The 14,705-nt window shown below is 40.8% G+C and overlaps 1 protein-coding gene across 1 annotated transcript in view; it reads left to right on the top strand.

Annotated features, from left to right (window-relative positions):
* Window positions 1-14,705, top strand: part of MTMR7 (myotubularin related protein 7) — a 109,290-nt gene that overhangs the window by 72,554 nt on the left and 22,031 nt on the right. The window contains exon 7 of the mRNA XM_077144379.1: window positions 6,561-6,693. Within this exon, the coding sequence (XP_077000494.1) occupies window positions 6,561-6,693 (133 nt within the window). The remainder of the gene's footprint in view (window positions 1-6,560; window positions 6,694-14,705) is intronic.

Raw genomic sequence — 14,705 nt, 5'->3', positions numbered from 1 at the left:
CTTGTAGAAGAATATTTATAGCACCATTATTCATAATAGCCCCCAAATGGAAACATTTTCATCATGACAATGTGGTATATCCATTCAGGGCAGTATTTGATCACAAAAAAGAAAGAAGTACTTACACATGCTACAACATAGAACCTTGAAAATGTCATGCTAACTGAAACTCACCTAAGTCCACGTGTTATATGAGTCCATTTAAATGAGATGACTAGAATAGGCAAATCTACAGAGACAAACTACATTGATGGTCGCAGGGCTGGGCTGATGGGGGAAATGAGGGCTGACTGCTAATGAGGAGAGGACTTGTTTCTGGGGTGATGAAAATATTTTCAAATTAGATTGTGGTGTGTTTGCACAGCTCGGACTATTCTGAGCACCGTTGACTTGTACAATTTAAATGGTGAATTAAGGCTATGCGAATGGTATGTTAATGGAGCTATTAAAGAAAGCATTAGAAAATCAAAAACGTTAGAGCAAGAAGGAGTCAATAAGACAAGCAGGCCAAACCACTTAAAAGTATTCACTGGTGTTAAAATAGGTAATTAAAGAAGAAATAAAGTTGTACTCATGGGCGATGGAAGGCATGATGAGAGCTGGATTCTGTCCTCTGTGTAGGTGCTTAGATGCTGTCAATTTCCCTCCTCCTCCGAGCTTCTGTGATCCATTCCTTGGATCACTTACTTGGATGTTTTTCTAGTACTCAGTGCTCTGCTCATGTCTTTGACCTGCAATGAATCCTGCCTACTTCTAATGGAAGGAGAACTGTGAGATGGAAGGATGTGGAGTAGTGAAGACAGTGATTCTGCAGGGAAATCAGTGATGGTTCATGGGGGATGAAAGAGAAGCCACCACCAAATCACATTCGCATTGTAGTAGATTAGAAGTAAAGAATTCTCTTCCTTTCATGTACATTCTGAGAGCTTCAAACTGCAATAAAAAATACCTTCACCGCTTGAAGATTTCCCCTTGAAAGATGCTGGAAAAAATTTCACTTCTGTGCTTTTCTCTCTGTCTCATTATGCTTTAACCACCTCCTTTTAATATTAGCTGGCTTCTTTCCTCCTCCCTGTACCGTTTGGGTAAAATTAAGTTGGAGCAGTTTTTAATTTCTTATTAGTTATAGATGAATAAATGTCTGCTTCTGAGATGTGCTGAAGACAAGATAAGAAAAGAAAAAAGAGGAAGGGACAGGAGCTTTACCGAACAGAGATTTGGGGAACCTTTATACTGTCTTATTTTCCCAGATTTAAATAAAGGAAAACAGGTTCACCTACTACATTTAAGGGCCAATGAAGGACATCTCTACTCGGCTATGCAAACCTTTTTGGAAATGTGGCAGATGCAGAGCCAAGCATATTCCAGATTTAAAATAAACTAATCCAGAGAATTTGATGTGAAGGGTATATTTAGCACTAAGTGTGTTTACTCTTGGTGATAAGAAGTTTGACAATGACCCATTAAAGTAAATTACTCTCATACAAGTCGTGCCCTCGTCTCGTATTTATCCACGCACGCACACTTCACATGAGCTTTACAGTGTTTACCTAGAGCTTTCATTCTTTTAAAGACCACATCTGTTTATTTTAGTCCCAGAGTATGTTAGGTTTCCTTGGTAGCTGGGAGACCGAGTCGATGTTTTCCATAGTAGGTGGCGGGTAATGGCCAACATGGCACTGCCCAGGTTTGTTCAGAGATGTAATTAAAAAGAGAAAGCTTTAAGAGGCAACGCGGATCATTCTTAAGACCCACCTTGTTCAGGTGAGGACTTCTCAATTCCTCATGGACATTAAAATCCTGGGAGGCAGTGAAGTTTTCAAGCATGCATTGTGTATCTGTTCCTGAAAGTGATAGCCATGAGATCATGGATTAATGTTAGGCTTGGTGCATTAAGAAGATATGAAAAAAGTCTAGATGCAATGTTTATAAAATTGTAAAATGAGGAAAACCTCGTATCTCAGACTTCTTCACTACTTTATCATCAATTTATCCTGGCATTTGGCTGAGTTTGTAAAAATGCCAGACATTCCCCATTTAATTCTTGAAATAATCCTGCAAACTTGGAGTTATTTTTTTCTTCTTCTTCTTTTAATGGGTAATGACTTAGAGAGTTAAATGATTTGCCCAAGGCCTCACTGTGCAAATCCAGGCTTATCTGACTCCAGGGCTCACGCTCTTTCTGTCTGACTCTGTGCTTTCTGTTTACAAAAAGTCTCCGCTGGAGCTCGTCTCTGCTCTGTTGCTCAGATAAAGGCCTGCAGCTCCCCAGCATGCACCTGCTGGGGCTGGACTCTCAGAGCGGAAGACGCAAACGCAATCGCATCCCCAGTCAAGCAAGGGTCAGATGAGCAAGGAGGGCACCGAGCTGTGCTGTGAATGCCAGCACCTTTGTAGGACAGTTGGGTGGGAAAGAGACGGGGGGAGGCAAGGCAGGTACCTGCCTCAAGTAACGGGTCAGCCTTTTGTCCTTGTTCTTCTTCTTGGGGAGGGGGGGGTTGGGGACATGCATGGTCCGGGAGTTGAATCTGGGTCTCCCACATGGAAGGTGAGCATTCTCCCACTGAATCACCCATGCACCCACCTTGCTCCTGCCATGGCCTCTAACTTCACGGATATATAGCCACTTTTAATTGTGTAGCAGGAGGTCACATGGTTAGGTTTCTATGTTCCTTCTCTGTCTCTGGATTGGTGATCAGGTGCTTTCTATTCACTGGGAAATCTAAGAGGAAGTTGCAATGGTCGGGGGTATCTGAAAGAGGGGAATCTAGGGTCTCTCATTCTAGTCAAACCTGGGAGCATACTTGCCACCAAGGCAAGTTGAGCAGGGGGAAGGGAACTGGAGAGAGACAGCAGTGTTTGGTGTCAGTGGAGCAGCCTTTGGCAGGGCAACGAGGGGGAAATCTCTGGTGGATCAGGTGTACAGTGGGCATGAGACAGCTTGTCGGGATCCCTCCTAAGAAGGCCTGCCCGCTGAGGGTCCCCATTGCACACAATTGGCTTGTCATCTGGGGAGGGAAGCTGGGGGGATTGGGATGGACTTGAGTGACGGGGAATCTAATGGCAGTGCACGGTGCCCCTCCAGCCTCTAAAACACCACCCATATACCCTAAGAGATTCAGCATTTGAGCATTTGTCCCAGAAAGGAGAACAATGGTCAGTAAGCATTGGCCAAAAAAGCAGCGATAACCAATGAAGAGAGGATTGCAACCTTGCCCAGCTTTATGAAGAAATATTTACCCCTTCTCTTATCCTCTTCTGCTCCCACCTGCCCCCCAATACATGTGCAGAGCCTAGAAGAAAAAACAGAGGGAGGGAATGCCAGGGCAGACTCCAGATAGCCTGTAAGGGGAAAGGAGATCATTTTGAATAATCTCTGGGGTTGGAATTTTCAATTGAGCTGGATGGAGATTTTCCATCTGTCTGTATATGAGCAGTGAAATCTGCCCAAGATGCCCTTTAGTGGGTAGAAAAGGAGGATTTTGACAAATGCAATTGTGGAATGTAGTCATAAGAAATAAAGTCATCTCATAATTTCATGTATATACCACAAGTTAAGATCCTTCATTTACCCAATTGTAGATGGATGGAGAGAACGGGGCCATCATTTGAGAACCCATCCTAGTATGGTCCTCTCTGTGCCAAGGTCAGCTTTTACTGTCATTTCCCAACCACCTCAGAGCCTGCCACTACTCAGGTATAAAATGTAGCTGCTGAAATCTTAGACTCTGAGACCAAGAGAAAAACCAGGCTGACCTTTAATTGATTCAAGATTACTGTCGACTAAATTTTCATGGTTTGATAAAAGTTTGATCATTTGATTTAGGGTTAGGGAAAGAATCGGATTCCATTTCTCGGCGCAATTAACTCTCTTTTCGTTCGGTTTATTCAGTTATTCAGCCAGTTAGTCTGTCAATACACCGTCACAGAGTGCCTGAGCTGTGCCAATCTGAGGTCTAGAAATTGGGTCACAAAGGAAACTGACAGTCCCTCCTGGAGTTTATATTCTCTACCCCCTGTTCTCACCCACCACGGAATTTTTAATGCCTGCCTGTCTCCAGCGATGATTCTTCTCCGTTATGGACACTAGATCAGGCCCAGATTTTTCTAGTTAAACTTGCTCAAAATCCTTTGATTGCTCTTCGTTGCCTACAAAGTTTCAACTTCTCAGTTTGCAGAGACCCCTGGATGTCCTCTGGCCTCCTCTCCCACCGCGGCCGCCATATCTGAGGCGTCTGCACCACTCGTTCTGGCTGGCTGACCTGCTCCTTTGATTTTTGTCTCCCACCACTTGTGCTCCTCACCGCTTCATCTGGAATGCTCCACTCCCTCTCCAACGTCCAGATTATTACAATCCAGCTCGAGCCTTCCCCTCTTCCATGAAACCTGGGCCCTGATGACCTCGGCCAGATGGGATTACTCCAGATTTGAGCGCTTATGCTGGCATTGCCTTGCCCACCTGCCTCGACCCCTACCCCAATCCTCATGGCTATTGTCTTTTATATTTTGGTGCCTGTGCTTCCCCTCCCAGGCTCAGCTAGAAGCTTAGGAGGACGGGGACTGCTGCTGATGCAGCTTTTGTCCAATTCACTGCCTGGCACACAATAGGTATTGAGGAAATGTTTGTGAGCCAATGGCCGGGTTCTGTCTGTTTCATTTGCAAGCTTTTTCTGAACCTAAAGCTGTTGTTGCTATCAAATAGCAGAATGATCTTGCGCTGGAAAAGGGGGTATTTTTTCCTGTCCTTTTTTTTATGTGTTTGCTGTGTTTCTCACACATAAATTCAAACCACTACTGTTTTACATATTTGGCAATTTTTCAAAGCTGAAATGGTGGTGAAATGGGGTTGTCAGCCAAAGGGGCAGCTGACTGAATTAGAAGTGGTGTTTTGTCTGTAATCAAGGATACTCTATCTTTACTTTAGCTTTAGTAATTATAAGATGGTATTTTCTGCTCTGAAGCCCCAGGTTTTTCCAGCTTATCATGACAGATCCGATAAAGGATGTGGAAACCCTGAGAAATTGCACTTTGGCTAGTGTATTAAATACTGCCGCCTTCTGTACACCATGTGAAATACACATTGACTCTCAGGAGGTCATCTTGTGTTACTCCTTTTCTTTTAAGCAAAAATTCCAAGAAATTCTCCCAGATCATAGATGCTCAACTATTTAAAAATGTGAGCATAGAGTCTTAATCTTTGTATTAAAATAATTTCATTATTTTATTTATTTTTATTCCTTACACTTGATAATGAAGCATCTGTGGTATATGATGAGGTGGTATAATTTAAATTATTCAAGATATGGAATAAACCCAAGGCTCATGGAACCTGGCTTATTGTAAATTATAGATGTGTACCTATCCTATTGATGATCAATTTTATTAAGTTTGCTTAAAGGATAAACCAGCAGCTTTTAAAAATACCTACACAGTGCAGTGATATTTTATAAGAATAGTAAATTTCAGAGGAACAGTGTCTATGATAATTTTAGAAAAGTATTCCCCTTAAAATATTTAAGATTTCCAAAGCAAGGACATAAATTGTCTTTAAAATAAGCATTAATTTATGGTTTTCCTTGATTAAGATCATCCTTGGACATGTATATATTTGTTTGCTGATACTTTTAATTTTGTCAGATCCTCAGAAGTAGGAGAGCTGGGCCAAAGGGTATGTGTGTTTTTTCACTTAGCTCTTTGAACTTAACATAGTTTTTGGAAAGTAATAGTCTCTAAATACTGCTTTGCATCATGCTTTTAAAAGCAGTTTGCGTGTGTGTGTTCCTGGGGCTGTACCTGGGATAACCCTACTACCCTTTGTAGACAAAGGAAAATAATGATCAGTGAATACTGTTTTCTAGGATGTGATGACCCCCTTAAGCAAACAACAAGAATGGAGTATTAGCAATAATACATCCTTCTGAAAAAATGCATGTTATTTCCCAGTTTCAGGCAGAACTTGTCCCCTTCTTGATTTTAAACTATGCGGGGCTAGGGAAGAAATTTGGATAAATAAATTCCTCTACAGTCCTCTTTTCATTTCATTCAGTGATTCATCAAGGTTTAATTGGCTATCTGGGGGATCCTTTAGGCAAGTTAGAATGAGCTAACCATTTCTAGTTGAGAATATAATCCTGGAAGATATACTAATTTAACTTATAGAGCCTTGTATTTATAGCGAGCGGTATCAGCTGATATTTTTCTGCCAACCTGCAGATTGTACCATTTGCTATTCAGTTGGGGCAGCCTGTCTCAGTCACAGAATTCCGAATTCCCTTCAACATCATGGACAAGGGAACCGCCAGAGGCATCTCCAGAGATTTATCTACGGAATGCTTCCTAGCTGAAAGAATGTTGCGCACATCAAAAAATTTGTGATTTGAACATAAGTTCCGCATCAGGGCCTGAGACCCACAAAGCTCAGCGCAGTGTTCCTGTGAATTAAAACATTATGTTTCTGCACATCATTTTGAATGGTTTTGTGGGTGTCCATGAAGTGTATTGGTTGTTTTCATGTCCTGAAAGTAATTCTGGTGACTGTTCTGTTTTGCTGACCGCCGCAGCTTAATGCAATGGCAAACCGCGCTGCAGGGAAGGGCTACGAGAACGAAGACAATTATTCCAATATCAAGTTTCAGTTTATCGGGATAGAGAACATCCACGTCATGAGGAGCAGCCTGCAAAAAATGCTGGAAGGTAAAATTATTTCCTTATAAACAGCATCCAAAAAAAAAAAAAAAAAGCGGTTAAATGTTGTAATGCTTAAGTGGAATAGGATAATCTTTTGATTTTAAAATTGCTTTTTTATAATGATGCTGCTTGCATAGATGTGATGTATCGGAAGGAAAATCATGTTACAGTGATTCTTTGGAGCTAAAACAACCTCTCTCACTTTTTACAAGTGTTATTGGGTCTCCTGGTGATGGTTAGCCATCAGGGACTCTCCAGGAGCACTTAACATCTAGGATAAAGTATGCAGGTATTTGGGCTTTTTCTTTCTCCCTCATCGTATTAGTTTGAACCACAGTCAAAGCCAGGTGGAGATAAAAACAGTCCTACATTTAAAGCAATAACCAGCTGTCATTGCATGGATAGTAGGTTCATGGACCGTGTCCCTGAGTTTCTGAATGGCCTTATTAGAAGGAAAGATGTAGGTACCCTGGTCCTCATTTCTTACCAGCAGCAACCTCTGCAGTACACGGGCCCATGCTCCGTGCTGCACACACACACACAGATATAGACAGTCACATGCTGTGGAGAAGGAATTAAAAGGATGGATTATGGCATATAGGAGAAGTATTGATAGGGCCAAACCAGCAATAGTTGATCAGCAGAAACTAATGCATTTCCAACAAAACCAGCTTGAAGTCATCTACTGCTTTTGCTCCTCGTGATCGGGGGGCGCAGAGAAATCGGTGGCTGTGCAATGCCCTCCTCCTGGCTTGGGTGGGGACTGAGATGGGGACGCGGGGAAAGAAGAACCCGTGGCTGTCCCTTGGGAACCTGGGCGTAGATTCTCAGAGGCCTTTAAACACTGTGCATGTGCTTCTGGGGGAAAGTTCTGGAGAGACGTTGCCCAGTACTAGGGATGTGGGGCTGTCTTAATAGGACATGTGGCATCTGGAATGAGGCGAGGCCAAGGGGGTGCTGAATAATTTTTTTTTTTCCAGAAATACACATTTGCTCTCGGTTGCTTGTGCAGGCCTCTGCTCAATCAGAACATCAGGGTATAAGGAGAACCTATACCAGCAGGGATGGAGAGGCTTGTGTACCCCCAGACAGGCATAACTTCCACCCTCTTTCCTGGATTTTCTGGTTCATCTCGGTCATTATGAAACATTGAAGAGAAGACATCAGCTAGGTTTTGGGCATCTGTTACCTGCTGTGAAATGAGAGGGTTGGACTAAAATGGATCTAGGGCCTTCCAATTGGGACAGTTTGTAGGATCCTACAGTTTGAGGGCCCCGATCAGAAATACTTTAAAATTAAGCATGTGAGGGTTTAGAAGTCCCTTTCTGGACCTGAGAGAAATGATAGCCCCAAAGCTGTCCTGGTCTTACTTTCACCTGTAATTTGCCATACCATGCATGACCGTTTGAGATTCTTAAACTTCTGAATATTGTCATTTGTACTTTGGCTGTCTCTGCCCAAACCCATGCTTTTTATATGTTGAGAAATTGTACTGATTGGGTAGTTACCGAAAGGGTAGTCTAATTTTAAGAGGAAGACTATTTCTCATTGCAAAACTCATTGAAAAACATTTTGATGAATATTATTTACATTTTTTTAAATTTGGTAAACTTCATAAGCTGATTTTTGAGAACACAAATTTTCTTCTATCCAGAAAATTGCTCTCGAGGGTGCTGATAACATATGCATTAGGCTCTAGTTTTTTAATTGGCATTTCTTTGGTGTCTTATGAAGAGCCCCTTCTCCTGCCCTGTGTCCTGACTCTCTGCTTTTTTAAGGGAAAAGCAAACTGACCAAGTTCCAGAGGGCAGCTCGGTTTCACAAGGGCTCACGGTCCTTCCAGACCACTTTGCTAGCTGTGTGTCATTGCAATAAGCAAGGACAACATCTGGATGCCTTTCGGTGGATTTGACCAATGTTTGACTATCTGTTTTTACCGAGTAAATTATAAACTACTTGCGGAGGTGCAGTGGGTGGTGAAGTGATGCAATGAAGCCCATCTCCTGAGGCTTTTCTCTCCTTCAAATAGCGGTCCTCGGCATCAAAGAGATTTGAAGGTGTGCAGTGCTGGTCACTTAGTACAAAGGGGAGTTGGGCGTTTCATTCATGGTTATTATTTTCATCAGTGTTTTACAGATATTATCTGAGTAGATTTTGAATAACAGAAAAGCAAAATTGTTCGCATTCTGACTCCAAGCTGCTCTGTCTGTGAGCCAGAACGGCAGGATATTTCATCAGAAACTGAAATATAGGACCAAGTTCACATCCTGCGTAGGTCCCTTTATAGAGCTGATTTCATTTTAACTTTTTTTTTTTATGTTCTAAACTAGGCTTTTTTTGGCGTGGCATTCGTAGCTCTCAATGAGGTAATAGTGACGCTTTTCAGTTCCATGGCGTTTTTATAATTTAAGTATTTAACACCGTAGCTTCCCTTTTGAGCAGTCACATTTTCCTCAAATAATCAAAGGATGCCCTACATTTTCTTTTCTTGTAGAAACAGCTGATAGAAGAGCTTGGAGCAGGTTTTATTTTGAGGCTGGAGAGATGGTCATCATCACGTGGGGAACTGTTATCTCCTTAGGACATTCTTGGGGTTGGTGAGAAGATAAATGAGAGAAGGTGGAGAGGTGGAGAGAGAGTTGTTTTCACATCTAGACTTGGGCTGCTTCCTTACTTCTTTTTATAAATACCTGTTTTCAAGGTAGACCTGTCTTTGTGGGAAAGATGGTGGTATCTTCCTCCTTTTTCACTCAAAATGCTCTGTCTTTTGGAAGTTGTCCAGAAAATTGCACTTTCTTCCAACTGCTGATTTTGAAGCTGGATTACGCGTGAATGTTAGATTAATATCATTGCCCATTGCGTAGTTCTGTGTAACTGGCCACTATTCATTAATTTATTCATTCAATTAAAAATTGAATAACTGCTATGTGTCAGGCTTCATAAGTATTTTCACTTCAATGGTTTTATTTGATTTTCACAGCAGTACTATGCAGTACGTGATATTATCTGCATTTAAATAGTTGAAGACACTCAATCTCCAACAGTTTAAACAATTTAATCTGATAATTTTTTAAAGAGAAAACAGTAAGTTGAAACAAATAAACGTGAAGAAAAACATTTAAACTTGGTCTAGTAATTAAAGAAATGTAAGCTAGGGCCTTGAGGAAACATTTTCACCTTACTTTAAAAAACATTAAATTGTGTCATAGTGAAAAGAATGGTGAAACTAGTACTTTAAATTTGTCTGGTATCATTTAAATTGACTTAAGGAGACATATATTTTGTTTAGAGAGACAAAATATGTTTTCACCGAATGGTATCCCCTTAGGGAATAATCCAAAATATGTTTTAAGAAATAAAGACACATGTGTGCCCATGTTGATAACAGTGGTTTATTTCTAAAAGTAGAAGATTAGATGCCTCATGAATGTTCAAAGATAGTAGGCTTATTAAAGAATTTTTCTCTATCTTCTTGAAGGAAAATTTTGCTCCTGGTATAAACAAAAAATGCGAGGAATTGAAGACATGTGTTAACATAGGAGACTGTGTATAAATCCAAAAATCAGGTTGTAAAATTGTCTGCATGGTCTGATTAGCCATATGGTAAATCATATGTATGAAGAAACACTAGGAGAGACTGCCTAGAATGATGATTAGATTAACATGTAAAGACTGCAGGTAGATTATTTCTTTTTTGTTTAAAAATATTCTCTATGGTCGACATATTACATTTTTAATTAAAATGGGTTTTTAAAACAGCCTTTGCAGATTCACATAACAAAACAGAATTTGAACCTGGCACTTTTCATGTCACAGTGATCCCTATTGATTTGTGGTTCTTGATATTGGGCAAACTAACAGATAATAATTTATGGAGTAATTACTGTGGATTAATTTCCAAAATTTTAACTGTGTTTACTATCCGGTGGTAGCTACTCTTATTGTCCCATTTGACAGATGAGGATATTGGGGCACAGAAGCTAAAAAATCTATGCTCACAATACTGAGCCATAGAAACATGATCTACACCTAATTATTAACATGCATTCAGGGCCCCACTCTTAGTCGCGAGGCTTACTGCCTCTCGAGGTCGTGGGTTGAGGTAGAAAGTGCCCGGGTCCAAGTGTCTGAAGACCTAGCTAGGTTTGGGTTCTTACCTTAGTCCCTGAGCAAACTTGTACAAATCTTATTTTCCTTTATTTGTAAAACAATGTAGACAGACTTATCACGAAGATTCCCTTGTATGCTATAAAGTGCTTTCCAATGTAAGGTGCCTTTTTGCTTTCTTTTGGAAAGCAATGATGTACTTTAAAATAAGCACTCAATAAAATTGGCAAGTGAATGGACTGTAGATTGCCATCCAGGCAAGGATTTGCTGAGTTCAATACTTTCTGATGGGTGAGTTTTCTTAATTTCTTTACTCAAGAGTCGTGGAGTAGGACAGCACAATTTTCAGAGGCACCTGAGTACTTATCTCATGAGGAGACCTGTGTCCAGCCAGTCAGCCAGCTCATTCAAATGTAATTTAATCAACAACATCTAAGACTTATGAGCGTTCTCTCAGCAAACTGTGTTATAGATACGCACCTCAGTCTGCCAGAGGATCAGGTGGGCGGGACAGAGCATATGGGACAAAGACCCAGTGCCACTTCAACTATTTGGGCAATACTACGCTGAGGGACTATTTGAAAGTGGGGCAAGCAGATTGAATGTAAGAGATTCCAGTCTTTTTAGCTGGTCCAGAACCATAACCATGACTTTGTCCTATACTCTGAATATGTGGGCATTGCCTATGGAGAAAGTTCTGTGTCAAAATCAGGTGGCCCCAGAAATCATATCCAATCAGTACTTCTCCATGATGTTTCTGAGCCCTGATGATTCAAAAGCTTCTTTAGGTGTAGAAAGGATGGTTGATAGTTGAGAACTTGGAGTATGTCTCATGAGGCACCGTGGAGGTAAAGATTATGGGCTTTTAATTTCCTGCTGTAATCTCCCTGCCAGGTTGCTTTGGGTGGGCCAAGGCCTAGATAGGGACAGTCACTGACAAACCCAGGTCCCAGATGCCCATGAGATGTTTCTCTCTGCTCATAGAGTTAAAGTCATGGCTGTCAGTTCCAATGTCCTTTTTGTTTGGTACTTAATTTCCCTTCCTCATGGCTTTATTACGTGATGACTAATTTAACCTTGAAGAAAGTTCAACCCTTTATAGATATTTCAGACTAAACTTTTTGATTGAGAAGTGAATATTTCTTCTCACATTGCCTACAATTTTATACTATGGCGCTATGGACTTCTGACTTTTTACCATTATTCATTTCCTCATATTACTCATCCATTAGATTAGACAACCAACAAATCTTGGCTGAAAATTGAGTCATCATTTTTCCTGAAATTTGGCATCAGACCAGCACCATCCTCCCTGTAGAAAATCCCCTTTCCCATAAAGGTGGAACTAGATGGCTTCATACAGAAATAGTGATCATGAGGCTCTCTAATGAGTCTTCCACTAGACCACCAGGCTTCACTAGTTATCAGTGCATGGTGCTGTGGAGGAAAGTCATGGATCAAGAGTGTGTGTCTAGCCCTCTGTGTTATGTGAAGGGGTAGAGTGCGACTGCTAGAGTGCTGGATGTTATTGACCAGCCTGGACAATGATTTTCTGAGCACTGAGAGGAAGGAGCATGGCCCTTTCGGGAGGATGTGCTGTAGACTGGATCCAGCTCAGGTATTTTCTGGCTATGGGATCCATAGGTGAGTCAGTTAACCTCTTTGAACCACATTTTCCAATCTGAAAATTGGGACAGTTAACCTCTTTGAACCACATTTTCCAATCTGAAAATTGGGAGTCAGTAATGCCCTATGTGGTAGATAAAGTTTCTAGAGCAAAGGGTACGATACCTGCTTACAGTAAGTACTTAATAAAAATAGGAGCTATTTCAGTTAACTCAGAGATTCATCCATTCATCAGACAGTTCTGGAGAGTTTTCTGTGCTAGGCATTGGATGGAAAAAAGATTCTTTCATCATTGCAAAACGAAGCAACTGATCTTAATGTAAAATTCATGGGAGGGAGAAATGATCATTTTGCCTTATTAATGATCTTACTAATCACCTGGGTAGGTGAGATGGTTGAATGTCTTAAGTGCATGTCAAAGTCAAAGTCTTCATCTTTGGGAGACATTATTGAAGGAAAGGACAGGAGAACGCAAAGTGATTGAATGAGAGGATAGTGGCTTTTTATCCTAATTATGCTTTATCTTACTGTTCAAAGATTTAATTTAAATTTTCACCCTAAGATTTATCGTTTTGCATGATGTTTAATTTTTTGGCTGGCCTAGTTTTGGACTAGGGTATCTAACAAAGGAGTACTTGTAGAAGATTGCTTATTCCATGAAACTAAATATAAGCATGACTAATTTTAGTTACAAGGCAAACTGTCTTTCCACAAGGTTATAGTAGGGACTTGGCAATTCCATATTTGACACATGAATCTGCCTGCCAGTCAAAATGATGTCTCAAATTTGATGGAAGTGTCGGTGCTGACAGCCCTCTCCAGCTGGTGTGATGAATGTGGAATGGGTCCTTACCCTATGCCCTCGGCTGCGGACGCTGCTTATTTCCCCACTTCAGTTATTTGCTGTCAACATCTTAATATCACGTGATTTTTTAACTTGAATATCTTTTATATCCACCTCAGACTTCCCAGCCCCTTGGCACACCTTGTCTTTTTACAGTCTGAACTTCTGTATCTGTGCCCATTTGCTTAATTGTCCTCTTTAGACCATATCATGCTTTAAACCCCACCTTCAATTCAGTTCCTTTTTGTCTTGCCTCTGTTTGTACAGTGACTCTTAATTATTCTCTATTTATAATTAAAAAATCATAGGGAAATTGGAGTCAAGAGGCCTAGATTCACACCGCAACATTCTTACTTCTGCTGCAAACCCCTGAGCTCATTCCTGTTCTGCTATTTGGGATATTGTATACACTATAGATGGAAGGCCCTGGAGGGTCATTGAAAAAAAAAAAACCATTAAGCACCATGCTTTGCATAAATGCAATATATGCAACAGAAGTGGACAGACATATTTTTTAATTTATTTGCAGCAAAGGTTGTGTTTTATTTTGGAGTAGGGAGTGCATGGTCCGGGAATCGGACCCAGGTCTCCTGCATAGAAGGTGAGCATTCTACCCCTGAACCACCCATACACCCCACAGCAAAGTTTTTACACACCACACCAATTAATATTCACACCTTACTGTTCTTAATACATGTCAAGCTGAAGAACACAGGTTCTCACTATATGCTGTGCACTCGTCTTGAGACATGAAATTCACATGCAAAGCTAGCAAATGCCTCTTATGTAAATCTGATGCTTGTTTGTCTTTAGGCCAGTGGCAATGCTGGAATATATATGTTTGCACATGTTTACGTACATTTACCTACCTACACACATACATGTTTATTAGCAGCTGTGTGCATGTACATGTACAACTTTCTACACTACTAACTCAAGCGATGCTAACACAAGTACACAGAATTTAGGCTTCATTGTACCTTACCATTGAACATGATCATGAAATTTTTCGAAAGAAAACGAGGCCATGAGAAAGTGGTTTTCAGGGCTGTTAACTGTGTAGAGATTCCAGAAAAATCTCATCATGAATAAAGCTGGTGTTATTTTAAATAAAGACTAAATCTTTAATCTTGTTGATGTCCCATGGAGGGTGAATACACAAATCTGGGCGGTTAATGGAAAGTTCTCTGTAACGAGATTGGTGTGGGTGCAGGGAATGGGGAGGGAGCACCATCGACATTAATAAATGGAACACAATTCACATATTATCTATAATAAGTTGAACACAATTTTGAAGTTTATTCTGTCACCGCAGTGGGCTCTCAGTAAAATAGAGAGACTCCAAAAACCGGACTTAACCAAAAGCTTCCATTTTCCAGACCATAATTAAGTCCTCTTTGAATGGTTCCCCCTGCTAGGAAGTTCAATGGAAGAGATGATC

This window comes from Tamandua tetradactyla, chromosome 26 (assembly GCF_023851605.1).
Source record: "Tamandua tetradactyla isolate mTamTet1 chromosome 26, mTamTet1.pri, whole genome shotgun sequence".
NCBI classification, from domain to species: Eukaryota; Metazoa; Chordata; class Mammalia; order Pilosa; family Myrmecophagidae; genus Tamandua; species Tamandua tetradactyla.
This window is presented reverse-complemented; position numbering and strand designations above follow the sequence as displayed.